Source organism: Hyperolius riggenbachi, chromosome 6 (genome assembly GCF_040937935.1).
Source record: "Hyperolius riggenbachi isolate aHypRig1 chromosome 6, aHypRig1.pri, whole genome shotgun sequence".
Lineage (NCBI taxonomy): Eukaryota > Metazoa > Chordata > Amphibia > Anura > Hyperoliidae > Hyperolius > Hyperolius riggenbachi.
The window spans coordinates 138,063,158-138,082,722 of record NC_090651.1 but is presented as its reverse complement, the minus strand read 5'-3'; the positions used below and the strand labels follow the sequence as shown (position 1 = coordinate 138,082,722).

Here is a 19,565-nt window from a genome sequence, read left to right as displayed (position 1 = left end):
TTCTTTTGTCTTTCTAGTTTTTATTATAGCCTAAAACTCGGAAAGTGGATGGGAAATCAGAGACTAAGGCTGATAAGACAGAACTTCCCAGCAGACCTGATAAAACTGACAGTGACAAATCTAAAGGATCTGAAAGTAGAGCAACTCACAAGCCTTCTAAAAAGTGTGCAGTGTGCAAGGGGCATCTATCATCTTCCTCTTCTAAACCCTTATGTCAATCTTGTACAGAGAAAGTTGTCAGAGAGGAATCCCCTTCAATGTTTTAAGACTTGAAAGGATGGATTAGAGCTGAAATTTCCTCAGCAGTGGAAACTATGAAAAGTTCTGCCGCCTCGCCAGTTAGGGCAGGTATGTCAATGCCTGGCCCCTCGGGCTCTGTTGTGACTAAGCAGTCGAATCCAACCCCTATGAATAGTCCCCCCAGTAAGAAGAGAAAGTTAGATGTCATAATATCAGAAGATTCCGAAAAATCGGATGCAGAATCGGAAATTTCTTCTTTTCATGAAATACCTTCAGAAACAGATAAGGCAGAAGAGAAGAGTGCCAAGAGTCATAAATTTGCTTTTTCCACTGACTTTATGAAGGAACTGTTACAAGCCATGCACCAGGCAATGGGGATCACGACAGAAAAGAAAACATTAACACCCCTAGACGAGATGTATGAAACCTTATCAGATCCTCGGGTGTCGTTTATTCCGGTACACAATAGTCTTAAAGAAATAATTAAAAAAGAATGGGACAATCCTGAAAAGAGAGCCTTTTGGCCGAAATCTTTGGCCAAAAGATACCCTTATAGTGCAGAGGATCAGAAGTTTTGGGGAACCGCGCCTAAACCGGACCCTTCTTTGTCTAAGGTGTCCAGGAGAGCGGATCTACAGTTTGAGGATTTCGGTTGCTTGAAAGATCCAATAGACAAGAAGATGGATAACATCTTAAGGAGGGCATGGGAAGCAGCTTCATTAAAGAGGAGCTGTTAGGTATAAGGTCTCAGAGAAAATAAACACATATATCAGTAGCTAAATATAGGCTGTACTTACATTACATATGCATTTCACTGTCCACGTTTGGATTTCACAGAATTTTTATATAGTATATGCAGAGAATGATGCTCCTGACAGCTCATGGCAGGTTCCATGTTTGTCTGTCCCTATGAAGCCAAATGTGTTGTCATGTCCTCCCTGCTTCCTGATCACAGAAAAGCTCGTACTGAATAACACTAGTGTGCAGTGAATATTAATTAGCCATGTGGCTAGGAACAATAGCTGACTCCTGCAGTGTACTCTGCCTGGAGATTTATCAGTGCTGTGCACTGGACTGAGTTACATGCTATTGTTACTTGACCCTGTAACTTCTCATTAGCAGCCGAGGGGAGAGCCCCAGAATGCTTTGCAGTATGGTATGCGGCTTGCGTCTTCTTAAGAGCTTGGGAATAACGGCTTTGCTGATAAGCACACATCAAATGTAAGAGAGATTTTTATCTTCAGTAATGCCTTTTTGGCTTCCTTCTAAACTGTATAACACAGGAGAATAGAGGTTTAAATTAGCTTTTGTAGCCTGACAGTTACTCTTTAAACTTCAAGCCGTCGGTGGCATCTACAGCTGTGGCTAGGTCCTTAAAGGTATGGCTGATGGAAGTACAATCACAAATAGCGTCTGGGGTACCTAGAGTAGAGATATTGAATGCATTCCCCAAGATTTTACATGCTACAAATTACTTGGCCGATGCGGCAGATTACTCAGTCCGTCTGACCGCTAGAACAACAGCTCTGGTAAATTCTGCTAGAAGGGGAGTATGGGTGAAGACCTGGCAGGGAGATACTTCTTCCAAATCTAAACTATGCGGTATACCATGTGAAGGCAGACTCTTATTTGGAACAAAGCTGGAAGAAACTTTGGAAAGATCGGCAGATAGGAAGAAAAATTTTCCAGTTAAACGGAGGAATTTTCCTTTCAATCGTTCCTTTCGTTCGTCAGGAAAACAAGAAACAGAGAATAAAAATACCCAAAAGAGAAAGTGGGTATCAAATAAGATGCAACGACCAAGAGGAAATCCTTCCTACACCAGTGCGAATCCTCCATCAAAACAATGACGCCAGAATCCCGGTGGGCGGCAGGTTAGCCCACTTCTTCGAAAGATGGCAGGAGACATTCCAGAACAGTTGGCTGTTAAACATAATCTCACAAGGATACAAAATAGTTCATCAGGCGCCCATCAACACAGTTCTTTGTAACTCCCTCTCCAAGCACTCCAGATCAGTCACAGGCACTGTTAAAAGAAGTAAACTCTCTGTTGGAAAAGAGGGTCATCAGGCAAGTCCCAAGATGCCAAGAAGGGCTAGGATTTTACTCTCCTGTTTTTCTCATAAAGAAACCCCAAGGCAGCTACAGGTTTATCCTGAATCTGAAAAGGCTGAACAAGGCAGTCCGTTACAGGAAATTCCGAATGGACAACATTCGCTCAGTGTTAAATCTGCTGCAGGAAGGCTGTCTGTTAACCTCACTGGATCTCAAAGACGCATACTTGCATCTACCAATTCACCTGGAGTCGCAACAATTCCTGAGGTTCGCAGTTCTTCTACATGGAGAGGTAAGACATTTTCAATTTAATGCTCTCCCCTTTGGTTTATATTCAGCCCCATGGCTGTTTACCAAGGTCATGGCAGAAGTTCTAGCGGTTCTGAGATTAAACTATCCAGATTATGGCATACTTGGACGATTTGCTTATTTGGGGTCCCTCTGTCCAATCAGTGGAACTTCAAACGAAGTTTACACTTCATTTTTTGCAGTCACTTGGGTGGGTGATTAACTGGGAAAAATCATCCTTGCAGCCGCAACAAAATATGGAGTTTCTTGGCTTTGAAATCTGCGCTGCTAATAAAAATCTTGTTTTGCCTCCCAGAAAATCTACCGTTTTACTGAATTCTGTTCTTTCTTTTCAGAGCATGAGGATTATTTCGCTAAGGAAAGCTACGGCATTACTGGGACTATTGACTGCATCATTCCCAGCAGTACAGTGGGGTCAACTTCACTTGAGAGAACTTCAGAGCTGGATTTTATCCAAATGGGACAAACGTCTGTCCTCCCTAGACAAGAAGTTCCAGATTCCTTGGAGTGTCAAACATTCGCTGCTGTGGTGGCTGAAGGCAGATTACCTCTCCAGGGGGAATCTGTGGGATTTTCCGACCCAGACTATTATAACAACAGACGCAAGCTCCTGGGGTTGGGGAGCACATCTGAATACTCTTCTTGCACAAGGTCAGTGGTCTGCTCATCTTCGCAAACGATCTTCAAACAGCAGGGAGTTGCAAGCAGTGTGGGAAGCACTCCAGTCATTTCAGCCTCAGATCCTTTAATCCCATGTGACTATTCGTACAGCCAACAGTACAGTAGTGGCCTATCTGAACCGTCAAGGGGGCACCAGGAGCAGTGGTCTAAGATCCCAGGCCTCAAAGATTCTTCATTGGGCAGAAAGGAATCTGCTTTCCCTGAAAGCGTTACATCTCAAGGGGACCTTGAACTATCTAGCAGATTATCTAAGCAGACAAAACCTCTCCCAGGACGAGTGGAGTCTGAACAACGAAGTATTTCAAGAAATTTCCAATCTCTGGGGGGCTCCGCAAGTAGATCTATTTGCGAGACGAACCAATACGAAATGCCTTCTATTTTGTTCTCGATGCCCACAGGACGATCCATGGGAAGTGGATGCGTTTTCAATCACCTGGAGACATCACAAGATGTATGCCTTCCCTCCTCTGCATCTTATCTCAAAAGTGTTGAACAAGATTTATCGAGATCAAGCACAAGTCATCCTGATTGTTCCTTTCTGGCCCAAGAGACCTTGGTTTGCTCTGCTAAAACGTTTAGCTACAGATCATCTGATCCTTCCATTCCGTCAGGATCTCCTGAGCCAGGGCCCAGCGTTTCATCCCAATCTGAGTCTGCTTCGGCTTTCGACATGGAGCCTGAATGGAAAATACTGAAGAGCAAAGGTTTCTCTAATAAATTATCAGAGACACTCATTCAAAGCAGGAAAAAAGTTACACGCCAAATATATCATAAGGCATGGAGAACATATAATTCATGGTGCTTGAAGAACGAGATGGACACGGCACATTCGAATTCTGTATTAGAGTTCTTACAGTGTGGATTTCAAAAAGGCCTTAGCATCAGCACTTTAAAAGTACAAGTATCGGCTTCAAGTGTCTTCTTGGAGAGAAGTTTAGCAGAGGAGGAGTATGTAATCCGGTTTTTTAAAGCAGCAAAAAGACTTCGACCAATTGTTCAGTCAAAGATCCTTTCTTGGGATCTAAATATGGTACTGCAAGCGGAGATATCTGAAAAACTGTTGACACTAAAGACCGCTTTTTTGCTGGCAATAACAACTGCCAGAAGAATAGGAGAACTCCAAGCTCTTTCGATAAATGAACCTTATTGCGTAATCAGCGATGACAGAATTACTCTGCGTCTGGATGTATCCTTTCTGCCGACGGTATCCTCTAAATTTCACAGGTCCCAAGAGATTTTTCTACCATCTTTCTGTAGCAATCCATCTAATCAGAAAGAGAGCAAGTTGCGATGTTTAGATGTTAGAAGATGTATGATCGAATATCTTCAGCGGTCTAAATCTTGGAGGAAATCTAATGCTCTCCTGGTGCTGTTTGCAGGGAAATTCAGGGGCAAACAAGCTTCTAGACCAACTATTGCCAGATGGATTAAACAGGCCATTGCTTTATCCTATGTTCATCAGGGAAAGCAGCTGGTATCTACAATCAAGGCACACTCGACTAGAACAGTCTCTACCTCATGGGCAGAGAGGGCAGGAGCTACTATTGAGCAAATATGTAAGGCAGCCACCTGGTCGAGTCACAATACGTTTGTCATTATAAATTGGATGTATTGTCAAATTCTGATTTATGTTTTGGCAAGAAAGTGTTGCAAGCTGTAGTCCCACCCTAGTTTGTTCTTGTTTATCATCTCAGGGTTGCTGTCCTGAGACGTTCTGGGAAAGACAAAAATTACTTACGGTAATGTCTTTTCCAGAAGTCGAAAGGACAACACCCTTACTACCCACCCGGATATTTCTTATTAAAATTTATTTGAAGCATCATTCTGTGTGGAGTCTTTTTTTTTTTTTTTTTTATACAACTGAATGGGGTAAGGGAAACCATGTGTTATATACCGAACTAATCCCTGTCTAATCTATTATGCAAATTCTTATCTAGCTTCCTGTCCAGTGGATCCTGGAGGGAAACAAGTCTCAGGGTTGCTGTCCTTTCGACTTCTGGAAAAGACATTTACCGTAAGTAATTTTTGTCTTTTCTGCAGACTGCATCAGAAGCTAGTGCTGAGAAGAAGCAGGCTCAGCTAGGGAAGCTGGAAGCAACAATACAATCTTTATCTGCAGAGCTCCTCAAGGTGAGAGACAGTGGCTCATGCGCACTCGTGTATGGTCTGTGCAAGATTAAATCTTTTCTTATCCAACTTTTTGCCACCTGCAAACTCACTAGCTCGTATTTATTGTGGGCATGAAAGAGGTTGGATTATTTGTAATTATCTTAGAAAATCATAAATATGCACTCCCCAGATGTTTTAAAGATCCTTTTTTTTTTTGTTTTGTTTTTTTTTGTTTGTTTTTTTTTTAGCTACATTATGGGCTCATGAAAGGGGACATCCAGTGAGAGGCATATGGTGGCTGCCATATTTATTACCTTTTATACAATACCAATCCTGCTTATCTCTTTGGCTGCTGTACCAATCCTGCTTATCTCTTTGGCTGCTGTAGTGTCTGAATCACACATTTGAAACAAGCATGCAGCTAAGCCAGTCAGACTTCAGTCAGAGCACCTGATCTGCATGCTTGTTCTGGGCTTATGGCTAAACGTATTAGAGACAGAGGATCAATGGGGCAGCCAAGCAATCTGCATTAATGTCTTCCTCCATACTCCTCTTACTCCAGGTGTGCTTTGAAGAAAAACATGTCCATTCAATCCAGTGCAGTTACTGATCTTCAGCAATGTCTTACGTTATGGTGCCACTCCTGGAGTGAGATGCAAATAATTCTGAGTTAATGCGGAGTCGTGCAGTTTGTCCACACATTTTTGCAGCTTGAAAATGGTCCAATCCTATTCCACCTTGGGAGGGGGGGGGGGGGGGTTGAATGGACAGTTTTCAGCTGCATATATTTTGCATAATCCTGCATTAACTCAGAATTGTTTGCAGCTCACTGATCAGCCCTGCTGATGACATCTTAGATAAAGCTTGTGATATAGATAGGTGAGTTTTTATTTTTCGGGTTGCCTCATCTAGATCCATATGGCCAGAGCATCTAACAGATGCAATGGTAATGCATTTGCTTGACAGAATGTTTACCCTTTCGTTGTACCCATGACTGCTTTCACTAGAAGGTAAGGATTGTGGATGTGGTGCCTATAACTGCCATGGTAATCTTACCAGGGCTGTGGAGTCGAGGAGTCGGAGCAATATGGGTACCTGCAGTCAGTCTGAGTCGTGGTTTCAATATAGTGAGGAGTCAGTTGGATGATTTTTGAACCAAATCCATAGCTTTTGTAAAAATTAGACTGAGGAGTTGGAGCAATTTTGGGTACCTGGAGTCTAAGTCGGTGGTTTCATAAACTGAGGAGTCGGAAGATTTTTGTGCCGACTCCACAGCCCTGAATCTTACCATGTCATCAAGCAGCCTGTCGCTAGCATCCAGAGCAGACAAGCTTCCAGGCATATCTTTCCATATATATATATTTTTTTTAATGTGACTAAAGCTCCACTTTAATGTTTGCTCATGAATGGTTTTCAGGCGCAGGATACAATATCAGAAAGGTGTCTGTAAAAGTCTAGGCTACTCAGGACCACAGAAAATAAATATTTCTTAGTGGTGTTGGTGTTCAAATTCGGCATACCACTGAACAGCACACTTCCACACCATATCAGTACCAGAAAAGTGGACAGAGACTGTGGGAGTTAACTTTGTTGCACTTCACTTGACTCAGATGCTTCCTTCTTCCAAAGCCACATGAAGTGCAAGAAAGTGGACTGCCCCTATTTGCTTTTTCGGTACTAAAATGGTGCTGGAGTGTGCTCTTCAGCAGTATTTGAGTGTTCTGAATTCGAACACCAGCACTATTACAGAGGGCTTGCCTTTTCAAAGCATATTATGGCATGAATAACATTTTGTAATGCAACAGTTACAGGTTACAGTGGGATACGAAAGTTTGGGCAACCTTGTTAATCGTCATGATTTTCTTCTATAAATCGTTAGATGTTACGATAAAAAATGTCAGTTATAGGAGACACACACAGTGATATTTGAGAAGTGAAATTAAGCTTATTGGATTTACAGAGTGCGCAATAATTGTTTAAAAACAATTAGGCAGGTGCATAAATGTGGGCACTGTTGTCATTTTATTGATTCCAAGACCTTTAGAACTAATTATTGGAACTCAAATTGGCTTGGTATTCTCAGTGACCCCTGACCTACATACACAGGTGTATCCAATTATGAGAAAATTATTTAAGGGGGTCAATTGTAAGTTTCCCTCCTCTTTTAATTTTCTCTGAAGAGTAGAAACATGGGGGTCTCAAAACAACTCTCAAATGACCTGAAGAAAAGATTGTTCACCATCATTGTTTAGGGGAAAGATACTGAAAGCTGTCTCTCAGAGATTTCAGCTGTCTGTTTCCACAGTTAGGAACATACTGAGGAAATTGAAGACCACAGGCTCAGTTCAAGTTAAGGCTCGAAGTGGCAGACCAAGAAAAATCTCGGATAGACAGAAGCGACGAATGGTGAGAACAGTCAATCCACAGACCAGCATCAAAGACCTGCAACATCATCTTGCTGCAGATGGAGTCACTGTGCATCGTTCAACCATTCGGCACACTTTATACAAGGAGATGCTCTATGCGAGAGGGATGCAGAGGAAGCCTTTTCTCGGCCCACAGCACAAACAGAGCAGCTTGAGGTATGCTAAAGCACATTTGGACAAGCCAGCTTCATTTTGGAATAAGGTGCTGTGGACTGATGAAACTAAAATTTAGTTATTTGGGCATAACAAGGGGCGTTATGCATGAAGAAAAACACCTGCTACCTACAGTAAAATGTGGTGGTTCCATCATGCTGTGGAGCTGTGTGGCCAGTGCAGGGACTGGGAATCTTGTCAAAGTTGAGGGACGCATGGATTCCACTCAGTATCAGCAGATTCTGAAAACCAATGTCCAGGAATCCGTGACAAAGCTGAAGCTGTGCCGGGGCTGGATCTTTCAACAAGACAACGACCCTAAACACTGCTCTAAATCCACTAAGGCATTCATGCAGAGGAACAAGTACAATGTTCTGGAATGGCCATCTTAGTCCCCAGACCTGAATATAATTGAAAATCTGTGGTGTGAGTTAAAGAGCTTTCCATGCTTGGAAGCCATCAAACCTGAATGAACTAGAGATGTTTTGTAAAGAGGAAAGGTCCAAAATACCTTCAACCAGAATCCAGACTCTCATTGGAACCTACAGGAAGCGTTTAGAGGCTGTAATTTCTGCAAAAGGAGGATCTACTAAATATTGATTTCATTTCTTTTTTGTGGTGCCCAAATTTATGCACCTGCCTAATTTTATTTAAACAATTATTGCACACTTTCTGTAAATCCAATAAACTTAATTTTACTTCTCAGATATCACTGTGTGTGTCTCCTATATGATATATTTAACTGACATTTTTTATCGTAACAACCAACAATTTATGCAGGAAAATCATGATTAAAGAGACACTGAACCGAAAAAAAAAATATGATATAGTGAATTGGTTGTGTACTATGAATAATTACTAGAAGATTAGCAGCAAAGAAAATATTCTCATACTTTTATTTTCAGGTATATAGTGTGTTTTCTAACATTGCATCATTCTATATGTGCACATTACACAACACTTAGCATTCAAAATGAGTCTTTCAGAGCAGTCTGTGAAGTAATGACCTCTCCTCTAGCAGAGGAAAAGTAAATAGTCCAGGAACAGTTGAGATAATAAAAGTCAGATAACAGCCCTCTCCATTACTTAGTCGGAGAGCTTAATGGCTTGTTTGCATAGAGATAACAACTGGAGTTTCTCAACTCTTCCTGTACTGGAAACAGTTACACTGATGTAAGGCAAAAGTGGTCTTGGCGCTCCTCCAAAAATAGATCTACAATTTAGTTACACAGATATTCCTAAATGGATCGCTAAACAGACTAGGGGTACCTATCCCCTTAACAACATTGAAGGAAAAGTCCGTGCAGCGCTCACACAGTCTAACAGTCTCTTTCCATATACAGTTCAACTGCATACACTATATAGGGCTCCACTGGATATACAGTCTTTAAATTTATATTCAGATGGGTACTCTCACCAGCGTTCAAAGGCTGACTTGTCACAGATCAGCTATAATGGCATCATGGGTGAATTTCACTCCTATGGCTCCTATGCGGAACTTCGACCACACTTGTGCTTGTTCCTCAAAAGAAACAATATTGCATAGCGTAATACTGTCACCCACTGAGGCTACTATAAACTATAATTTGTGCAAAAGTGAGTGCACCTGCCACAATAAGTGCACCCCACCTTGTGTTCCAAACTTCACCATGCACAATAGACAAAATGCACGCTCACCAGATCTAAGCGCTAATCTATTTAGGACCAGCAATTTTCGCTTATATATCTCCTCGACCCTTGTTCTTGCTCCGCAGTGGGTAATCCTCACTTGTTTCCTCAAATAGAGAAGGTGCAAACCTCATAGCGTATCACAATATGGCATTTCAAGGACATGTGTTCACCCTCTCACAGTGAACGCACACCACACTCTGTGCTCGTGTTCCAACCTCCACCACTTAAACAGAAAGGCCAGCTCGCTCACCAGATAGACCTGTTGATTATGCCCGGTCCAACCGCTGACCGCTTATGGTTATCGAAAGGTTGGTCCCTTTAAAAAGCTTGCTTCAACCTACAAACTGACACAACCTTGCATAGCGTAACTCTGTCTTTTATTTTCCATAAAAAGTTTAAAATTTTCACTCACATTTAGTAAAATCAGTATGCGCATATAAAACAATCCAAGGACGTCCTCACCGCTGATATTCTAGCGTCTGAATGTCTGCCGCTTGAGGCCACGCCCTACCGGTTTCGTCACGATGACTCATCAGGGGCTTGTCGGCCGGCGGCAGACCTAGACGCTAAAGGGACCAACCTTTCGATAACCATAAGCGGTCAGCGGTTGGACCGGGCATAATCAACAGGTCTATCTGGTGAGCGAGCTGGCCTTTCTGTTTAAGTGGTGGAGGTTGGAACACGAGCACAGAGTGTGGTGTGCGTTCACTGTGAGAGGGTGAACACATGTCCTTGAAATGCCATATTGTGATACGCTATGAGGTTTGCACCTTCTCTATTTGAGGAAACAAGTGAGGATTACCCACTGCGGAGCAAGAACAAGGGTCGAGGAGATATATAAGCGAAAATTGCTGGTCCTAAATAGATCAGCGCTTAGATCTGGTGAGCGTGCATTTTGTCTATTGTGCATGGTGAAGTTTGGAACACAAGGTGGGGTGCACTTATTGTGGCAGGTGCACTCACTTTTGCACAAATTATAGTTTATAGTAGCCTCAGTGGGTGACAGTATTACGCTATGCAATATTGTTTCTTTTGAGGAACAAGCACAAGTGTGGTCGAAGTTCCGCATAGGAGCCATAGGAGTGAAATTCACCCATGATGCCATTATAGCTGATCTGTGACAAGTCAGCCTTTGAACGCTGGTGAGAGTACCCATCTGAATATAAATTTAAAGACTGTATATCCAGTTACACTGATGTATCTGATCTTAATGTTTTATTTCTTAGCTGTGCTACACATACAAATCATAATATCATCATTTTTTTTTTTCCGCTTCAGTGTCTCTTTAACAAGGTTGCCCAAACTTTTGCATCCCACTGTATATGCAGTTCATGTTGGGTAGTAATTATTTTTGTATTCCTTTTTCTATAGGCCAATGCTATAATTAAGAGGCTTCAGGGGGACCTGAAAAGTTTAATAGGGAAACTGAAGCTGAAGAACGCGGTCACTGTACAGCAGGAAAAACTTTTATCTGAGAAGGAGAGGCTGGTTCAAGAAGCAGAGAAAAAGCTTGCTGACGTGGAGCGAAATCTCCACATGAAAGAGGAGGAGGTAAGAGCTATGATGAGTGTGCTAAAGACTAGGATTAGGAGGATAAATGGGACTGGCGGTTTCATTGTGGAAATCCATCAATATGACTCATAAAAGGGTTTGAGGTAAAATTATGGAACATTATAGGAAAGGCTGAAAACAAGTTCCATTTTACTAATTATTTATTTTAATCTCTGGAGTCCTTGACATTTTTTACTTTGTTGTTTTTTTTTTCTCCAATTGAAAGCGCTGGTTCACACTGCAAGAGCTTTTTTAAAACGCTTGTAATTTGAAAAGCTCTTGCTAACGCAATGCTATGTGTGTGTTCTCACTCGAGGGATATTATTTTATAAAAATCACCCATAGCGTTGCATTAGCAAGAGCTTTTCACATCACTAGCGCAAAAAAAAAATCTGAAGTGTGTACAGGTGTTCCATTGTCAGTGGCCTCCCCTGTAGTGATTTGCTGGGATGGACCACGGCTGCTGCTATTGCCCATATAATGTTAAAGGAAGCCCGTATGAGCAGGATGCTGCTTGTACATAGTCCTCCCTCCTCTCTCTATGCAGAACATGCTGCTCAGCCAGAAGTGGAGCTGTGTGTCTGGACAGCCCTGATTCCAAAACTGATCTCCAACCATCATTTCCAGCAACATTTTAAAGTGTGTAGTTGAGTTGTCATAAGTCCACACTGCCTGCTTACTAAACTGGTTTTGTTTTTCCTTGCTGTAATTTGGCTTTGGCAGTTTTAGGTAAATCCCTTTGATGCCCAAACCCTTAGACCTGGTTCACGTTGGCACACAAAATGGTAAATGGATATGGTAAATGGATCCTATATTAATCAATAGGATCCCTTCACATTTATCCATTAGAATTGATTTGTTCGACTTGTTCCGACAAATGGCCTACAAGTCTGGGGAGGCTGCAATATTTCCAGAGCAGCGAAGAGGAAAGATTCAAGATAACATCTGACTACCACTTTGCATTCAGGTTTAGAGTAGAATTAAGCATACCAGTCTTCTTTTTACTTTTTTCCGTACCTTCTAACATTTCTCCTCTCTTTTCTTGCATAAATGCTGACTTCGCATTAGTTTAAGAGTGGATTGCATTCTGAATAGTTTTTGTATTTCAGGCTTTGTTTGATTGAAATTGATCTAGATTTTCTAATCCTAGGCAGAGAAGTTACAAGAGAAACTTCAACAAACAGAACAAAAATTGGAGGAGGGCAAAGAGCTACTTAAAACAAACGAGAATGGTGAGTTTACAAAACTTTTGTTTGACATTGGATCAAACCTAATGTCTAATCTGATACTCTGGGTGAGGCGAGCAAAGAGCTTGCTTAGTACAGCTTATGAAAGTTAGTGTTTGCCTAGTAACCCCTATTGTGAATAGCATCTTCTCATGCATTCCTTTAGTTTAGGCAAATCCAGTATTTGTGAGGAAATGCATTCTTTATTGCTTTTAATTAATTTAAAATTCAGTATTTTACCCTACAGTGTAATATATGCTATAAGCAAATACCGTGTGATGACTCAATGTTTGATGAATAAACTCTGCTTATAATTGTGCCTTAATGCAGTAATATCCTGGTTAAATAAGCAACTGAACGAGACGCAGTCTGTTGGCTCCAATCCAAGCGGTGCTCCATTAAGGGCAACAGTGTCGCCTAACCAAATGGTGAGTTTTTCTTATTTACTGCTTACCTGTTTATGCCACGCTAATTTCAGCATTCTTATTTCATTTCTGCTTTATTCTCCTAATAGGTAGAAAATAGGATACCTTGTCACAATCCACGGATAAACTACCCTCTCCCTAACCCCTACCCTGTTACCATTGTACCCTTTGTTCCAGCCGCCTCTTCCACCCTCCAACCCTCGCTGGAGGTAAACCGCCCAGGCATGAGGGTAAGTAGTGACTGGAAAGGCAGATGATTGTTTCCTTCTATTTCTCTTGCTGTTCTGTAAGCAAATTGTCTGTTTTCTCTTCAGATTCAGTATAGTAATCCACTTACCAGAGCAAATCAGCAACAAAGTCTTCCTGGGGCGACTCTTTCAAATAAAGAGAAGTAAGTTGCTAGTGCCACTCCTTCAGCCAAATGTCACTGTTCTTGTTACTACATTGATTAGTGTCAACCTGCCAAGTCTATAGTGAGATGGAACTCGGAAGTATAATGTATGGTCTAAATCATGGGTACCCATTATGTAGATCGTGATCTACTATAAAGGACATCCGGGTAGATCCTACGCTGCCCACCTGAGTGCCGTACACTTCATACTGTCTCTTTGACTTGGATGAGCTTAGTGTGATATGCTGTGCTGCAGTTTTGTACAGCAGAGTAGACCGATGATTATGATGTTATAAGGTGGGGAGCTATACTCTATAATAAAACCCCTTTGTCTCTGCGTCCCTTCCCTGCACTTCGTGTGTGTGTGCGCGCGTCCCGTGTTTTGCGCTACTGCGCATGTGCAGGGAGGGATGCACAGACTGAGGGAGGACTGGGCCATAAGGGGCATGCGGCGGGTGCGCGCATGCGCGGTGACTGTGCGGCGGTCACGGGGAGGATGAGACTTACAGCCTGTTTTGAAACGGGCTTAGGTCTACTAGTACAGTGTTTCTCAACATTTTATTAGTATGTACCCCTTTTAAAACCCTGTACTTGCCAAGTACCCCCTAGCATAGTAAACATTCTCGCAAGTACCCCTTGACAAATGTATGTATGTATCATATTACATGATAATTGGTTCTAAACAATTTCCAAGCATTTACTATTGCTTTTATTCAGCTAAATTACTAATTTGGTATTGTTTAAATGGGATTTATCATTTTCTAAAACTCTAAATTTGTTATTCTTGGTTAAGTATAGCAAGTCTGAGTACCCCCTGGAACCATCAGAAGTACCCCCTGGGGTACGTGTACCGCACGTTGAGAACCTAGGTACTAGTATATTTAGAAGCATTATGTGCTACTGCTGAGTACAGTTTTGTCAACTACTGAGAATACTGTTGTAAAGCAGGCCATACAGTCATAATTTTCTCCTGTCTATATACGGCCAATTAAATTGCTCTGATCAAATCTGTGCAGCATTTCGTCTACTCAAGCGATTGGGTCAATTAGTCTGGGTTGAAAATTTTGGTCGATAAGCAGTGGATTGGCAGTGCATCGCCAGCAGTGGTCAATTTGGCAACTGACAAGAAGGTACTCTCACCTGTCCGCTGCACAGCCCAATCCCTGCTGGTCCCGGTCTCTGCTTCTCCCCAGCATCTTCTTTACTTCCTGTCCCCGGGTGCCTGTGTGACATAGTGCAGGGGATATATATACTAAGAGCCTCTAGTGGTCACAGTGCCCCTAGTATCTGTCCCGTGCATTACACTACAAAGGTTACCCAGAGACACAGAAGTGAAGAGGAGCAGCCGGCGGGGAGAAGCAGAGACTGGGACCATGTGACAGACAGGTGAGAAATTAATTGAAAATCTGTGAGCAGTGTGCGGAGGAAGTTGAACAGATACATCCCTTCTCTGATCAGATAATCTATCTGCTGGCCATATCAAACCAGCGTATGGCCAGTTTTAACTTTTTGGCCAAGCACTGTTCTATTTGGCGTACTACGAAGGACTCGGATATGTATCTAATTGACTGGCAGCTTGTGGTAATCACTGATGGGGAAAACATACAAACCCAGTGCAGATAGTGCCCTGGCTGAGATTTGAACCAGGGACCCAGTGCTTCAAGGAGAGTACTGGCCACATGTCAATCTGTTCTCAAATGGCTTCAATGAAGTATAAATATGCCTTCAAATGACATTAGCCCAGTGTTATCCTATTTCATGTACATGCTTTCTTTTTCAGTGGCGAGCCAGCAGGGCTAGACTTAAAATATTTGAAGAGGAGAGAAGTCGGCCTTCCTTTGCAGGGACTCAATCAGAACACTGCTTCAGGTAGGCTATTTTTTGCATAGCATGGGCTGATAACTTGAGCACTATCTAGCTGTAAAAAATGTAGCTATATAATTTGTATTAAAACTGCCATATACAGTGGAGGAAATAATTATTTGACTCCTCACTGATTTTGTAAGTTTGTCCAATGACAAATGAAAAGTCTCAGAACAGTATCATTTCAATGGTAGGTTTATTTTAACAGTGGCAGATAGCACATCAAAAGGAAAATTGAAAAAATAACCTTAAATAAAAGATATTGGAAATTACACTTAAAAATTGTCAAAATAAAATGCAACCAATTAGGGTGCCATTATCTTTGTATGGGAGTGCTTTTGTAAAGAGTAAGGTCAAATTCACAGTGGAGCTTTATGTAGCAGAGGCATTTGAAGGCACAGAATTGCACTGCAATGAAGTGTATGCGATGTTCAGAGTGATTTTTTTCCTCATGCTATCTGCTTTAAAGGGAACCTTAACTGAGAGGGATATTGATGTTTCCTCATATGCTGGGGATACACGGTACGTTTCTGTACCGTGTATCGACCTGCTGATCCGGCCAGCTGGTCCGATCACACTGCTCGACCCCCGCCTGCTCGATTCCCGCCGGCGGACAATGGCAGGGAATTGAGCGGTGATAAGGAAGCGCCGGCGGGGACGCGCCGGCATCAAGCCGATGGCTCGATCCGGCGCATAAAACGGGCCGTGTATGCACGGCATAAAACAATACCAGTTGCTTGGCAGTCCTGCTGATCTCTTTGCTTGCAATAGTGGCTGAATCACACACCTGAAACAAGCATGCAGCTAATCCAGTCTGACTTCAGTCAGAGCACCTGATCTGCATGCTTGTTGAGGGGCTGTGGCTAAAAGTATTAAAGACACAGGATCAGCAGGAGAGTCAGGCAACTGGTATTAACCACTTGCCGACCGCACGCTTATACCGTGCGTCGGCAAAGTGGCAGCTGCAGGACCAGCGACGCAGTATTGCGTCGCCAGCTGCAGCTTAATTAATCAGGAAGCAGCCGCTCGCGCGAGCGGCTGCTTCCTGTCAAATCACGGCGGGGGGCTCCGTGAATAGCCTGCGGGCCGCCGATGGCGTCTCGCAGGCTGAATGTAAACACAAGCGGAAATAATCCGCTTTGTTTACATTGTACGGCGCTGCTGCGCAGCAGCGCCGTAAGGCAGATCGGCGATCCCCGGCCAATCAGCGGCCGGGGATCGCCGCCATGTGACAGGGGACGTCCTGTCACTGGCTGCACAGGACGGATAGCGTCCTGTGCAGCCCCGATCCCCGGGGATGACCAGGTAGGAGAGGGAGGGGGGAATTTCGCCGCGGAGGGGGGCTTTGAGGTGCCCCCCCCCGCCACCCACAGCAGGCAGGAGAGATCAGACCCCCCCAGCACATCATCCCCATAGGGGGGAAAAAAGGGGGGCAATCTGATCTCCCTGCCTGCACCCTGATCTGTGCTGGGGGCTGCAGAGCCCACCCAGCACAGATCACTCAAAACTGCGCTGGTCCTTAAGGGGGGGTAAAGGGTGGGTCATCAAGTGGTTAAATTAAAAAGGAAAAATCCATATCCTCCTCAGTTTAGGTTCCCTTTAAACCCACCCCTTCTTTAAGGGGAACCTGAGATTAAGGATTAGGGGCAATTTATACTTGGGGCTTTCTCCAGCCCCATGAGGATCGTGGGCTTCCTCTCCGTCCTCCCTGGCCACTCTGCTGTCCCAGGATCGTCTCCGCTATCTTCTTCAGTGGTAGTGTTCTGTGCTACTGTGGCTAGAATTGTTCTGCTCTTGTGCAGAATGTTCATACATACTGCGCATGCGCAGAGCACTCCCGGCCGTGCAATCAAGGACGCACCTGTGCACTGCTTGACATCGATAACGCGGAAGTAACTTCGGGGGGCCTTTACAAGATAAGATACGCATTCCCGTCGCTCTAGACGGCAGAGCTCTGTAAGCAGGTCACGAGCCACTTTCGTTGGCTCCTGATCACGGAGCAAAATATAAGACAGCATCAGGAGCCAATGAAAGCAGCTCCTGATCGGCTGTCAGAGGAGCTTGCGGCGATGGGGCAGCGTCATGACTGGCGAGACTGGGTATGTGTGGCGATTTGTTGGGAGGTGGCGTTTTACCATACCAGCAGTCTGGTCCTGAAGGGGGCAGGGACTGCTGGTACAGAAGTGGTTAAGGTTGTCACTGCTGCTGTTTAGAATCCACACGCTGCTTTGTTTGGCTGGAATACAAACAGAAATACCCCTTTAAACTTTCCTGCACTTACCGTAAAACCTTTTGTGTTCTTCCTGACGGATAACAACCTTCTATTAAAACTGACCTTACTCTATACATTTGTTTGCCCAAGTAAACATTCCGTTAGATTTAATAGTCTATTTGGACAAAGATTGTGTTTTCCATCAGCACCTTGATCGACAATGGCAGTTTTTGGTGGTATTGATGGGTGGTGCGTTTAGCATATCCATGGCTTTACTTTTTCTGGAAACTGAATCGAAAAAAAGCTGTTTAACTATTTGTGTCCCACTTAAATTCAGATAGATAGGCTTGGTTTATTGCAGTGTGGCCAAGCCTCCTTACCACCCACTCAACTATAAGCTAACCACTGCTTCAGTGAGTTTCTGTATGGTCAGGTAGGTGGTCTAGGGGGTATGGCTATGGTAGCTTCTCTGACTGTGCTTTTGGCTGCTGCAGGAAATGTATTTTTTTTTTCTAAATTAACACTATAGGTAGGTTAATAATGCTTTATATTATGCAGCACAGGTGTCACACTCAAAGCCTCTGGGTCGAATGTGGCCCTTGAGAGCTTTAAATGTGCGGGGTACAAAAACAATCCATAGGGCTGTCTAGCAAATTTATGATGGGGCCCCTGAGCATTGTAATATTTTCCTGCTCCAGCAATGCACTGGGTCTCTTCTGTTTTCCCAGCAGCTGCACGCTCTGTGCTTTCATGCCTCCAGCTTCAGAACAAATAGGATGGCAGGATCCGCACCGTCTAAAATCAAATGGTTTATTTAAACATATTAAAATCTACAACAGGCAACAATGAGTGTGAGCCGGGTTACCATGACGCACGGCGTTTCAGAAGTTAGCTCTTTCCTCAGATAGCTCTGGCGCACACTGCACAAGAGAGAAGAATATGGAGGCTGCCATATTCATTTCATTTTTAACTATAACCAATTACCTGGCAGCTTTATTTTGATGCAGTAGTGTCTGATTAGCTGCATGCTTGTTTCTGCTGTTAATCTTGTCAGAACCAGGGATGCTCATCACGGATTAATCACGAGTAACCATGGTGGTTGCTTGTGATTCAAATCAGGTTTAATTACAGCAGCTGAGTGGTGGGGAACGAAACGGTTATTTACCCATAAATCTGCATCATATTAGCGTTCCAAGCCTTGCTGCTGTCACTTCCTCCTCCCGGCTTGAAGGAGGAAGTGACGGCAGCAAGGCTTGGAACGCTAATAAGACGCATGGACCGTTATGGAGAGCGGGGAGGATGCGGATTTATGGGTAAATAACCCTTTCATTCCTTGCCGCTCAGCTGCTGTAATTAAACCTCATTTGAATCACATGTAGCCACGGTGGTTATTCGTGATTAATCCTTCAGTATCCCTGGTCAGAACTGATTATTTTAAACACCTGATCAGTATATGCTTGTTCAGGGTCTATCGCTAAAAGTATTAGAGGCAACAAGTATTACTAAATAAATTGCCTCCATATCCCTCTTGCTTCAGTTGTCCTTTAGGCCTCTTTCACACCAAGACGTTGCGTTTTAGGGGATGTTAAGGTCGCATAACGTGTCCCTAACGCAACGCCTGGTGGTGTTGGACTATGCCAGCGTGAGCCGCGTTATGCAGCTCTTGGTGTGCAGTAGACTGTGGAGACCACGTGATCGGAAGACTCCGCATCACATGGTCCTGCCAGCCAATCAGCGCACAAAGCCGCTCCAGGAAGAAAACACTGCGCGTTAGCAGTGCAGTGAATATTAACCACTTCCCGACCGCCGTATTGACAATTGGTGGCCGGGAAGTGGACCCCGCAAGGACCGCCGTATTGACAAATGGCGGCGGTCCTTGTAGGGGCATGGGCGGAGCGATCGCATCATCCGTGACGCGATCCTCCACCGCCGCCTGACTCCGCTCACCCGTCGCAACATCCCGCCGGCCATACGGAAGCGCCGGCGGGATGTTAACCCGACGATCGCCGCATACAAAGTGTATAATACACTTTGTAATGTTTACAAAGTGTATTATACAGGCTGCCTCCTGCCCTGGTGGTTCCAGTGTCCAAGGGACCACCAGGGCAGGCTGCAGCCACCCTAGTCTGCACCAAGCACACTGATTTCCCCCCCCTGCCCCCTGATCGCCCACAGCACCCCTCAGACCCCCCCCCCCCAGACCCATGTTTACACCCAATCACCCCCCTAATCACCCATCAATCACTCCCTGTC

General features: G+C 43.8%; 1 protein-coding gene across 1 annotated transcript in view; it reads left to right on the top strand.

Annotated features, from left to right (window-relative positions):
- Positions 1–19,565, top strand: part of SASS6 (SAS-6 centriolar assembly protein) — a 46,084-nt gene that overhangs the window by 19,933 nt on the left and 6,586 nt on the right. The window contains exons 9-15 of the mRNA XM_068239984.1: positions 5,326–5,415; positions 11,016–11,195; positions 12,346–12,427; positions 12,752–12,849; positions 12,936–13,076; positions 13,161–13,237; positions 15,018–15,106. Of these exons, the coding sequence (XP_068096085.1) occupies positions 5,326–5,415; positions 11,016–11,195; positions 12,346–12,427; positions 12,752–12,849; positions 12,936–13,076; positions 13,161–13,237; positions 15,018–15,106 (757 nt within the window). The remainder of the gene's footprint in view (positions 1–5,325; positions 5,416–11,015; positions 11,196–12,345; positions 12,428–12,751; positions 12,850–12,935; positions 13,077–13,160; positions 13,238–15,017; positions 15,107–19,565) is intronic.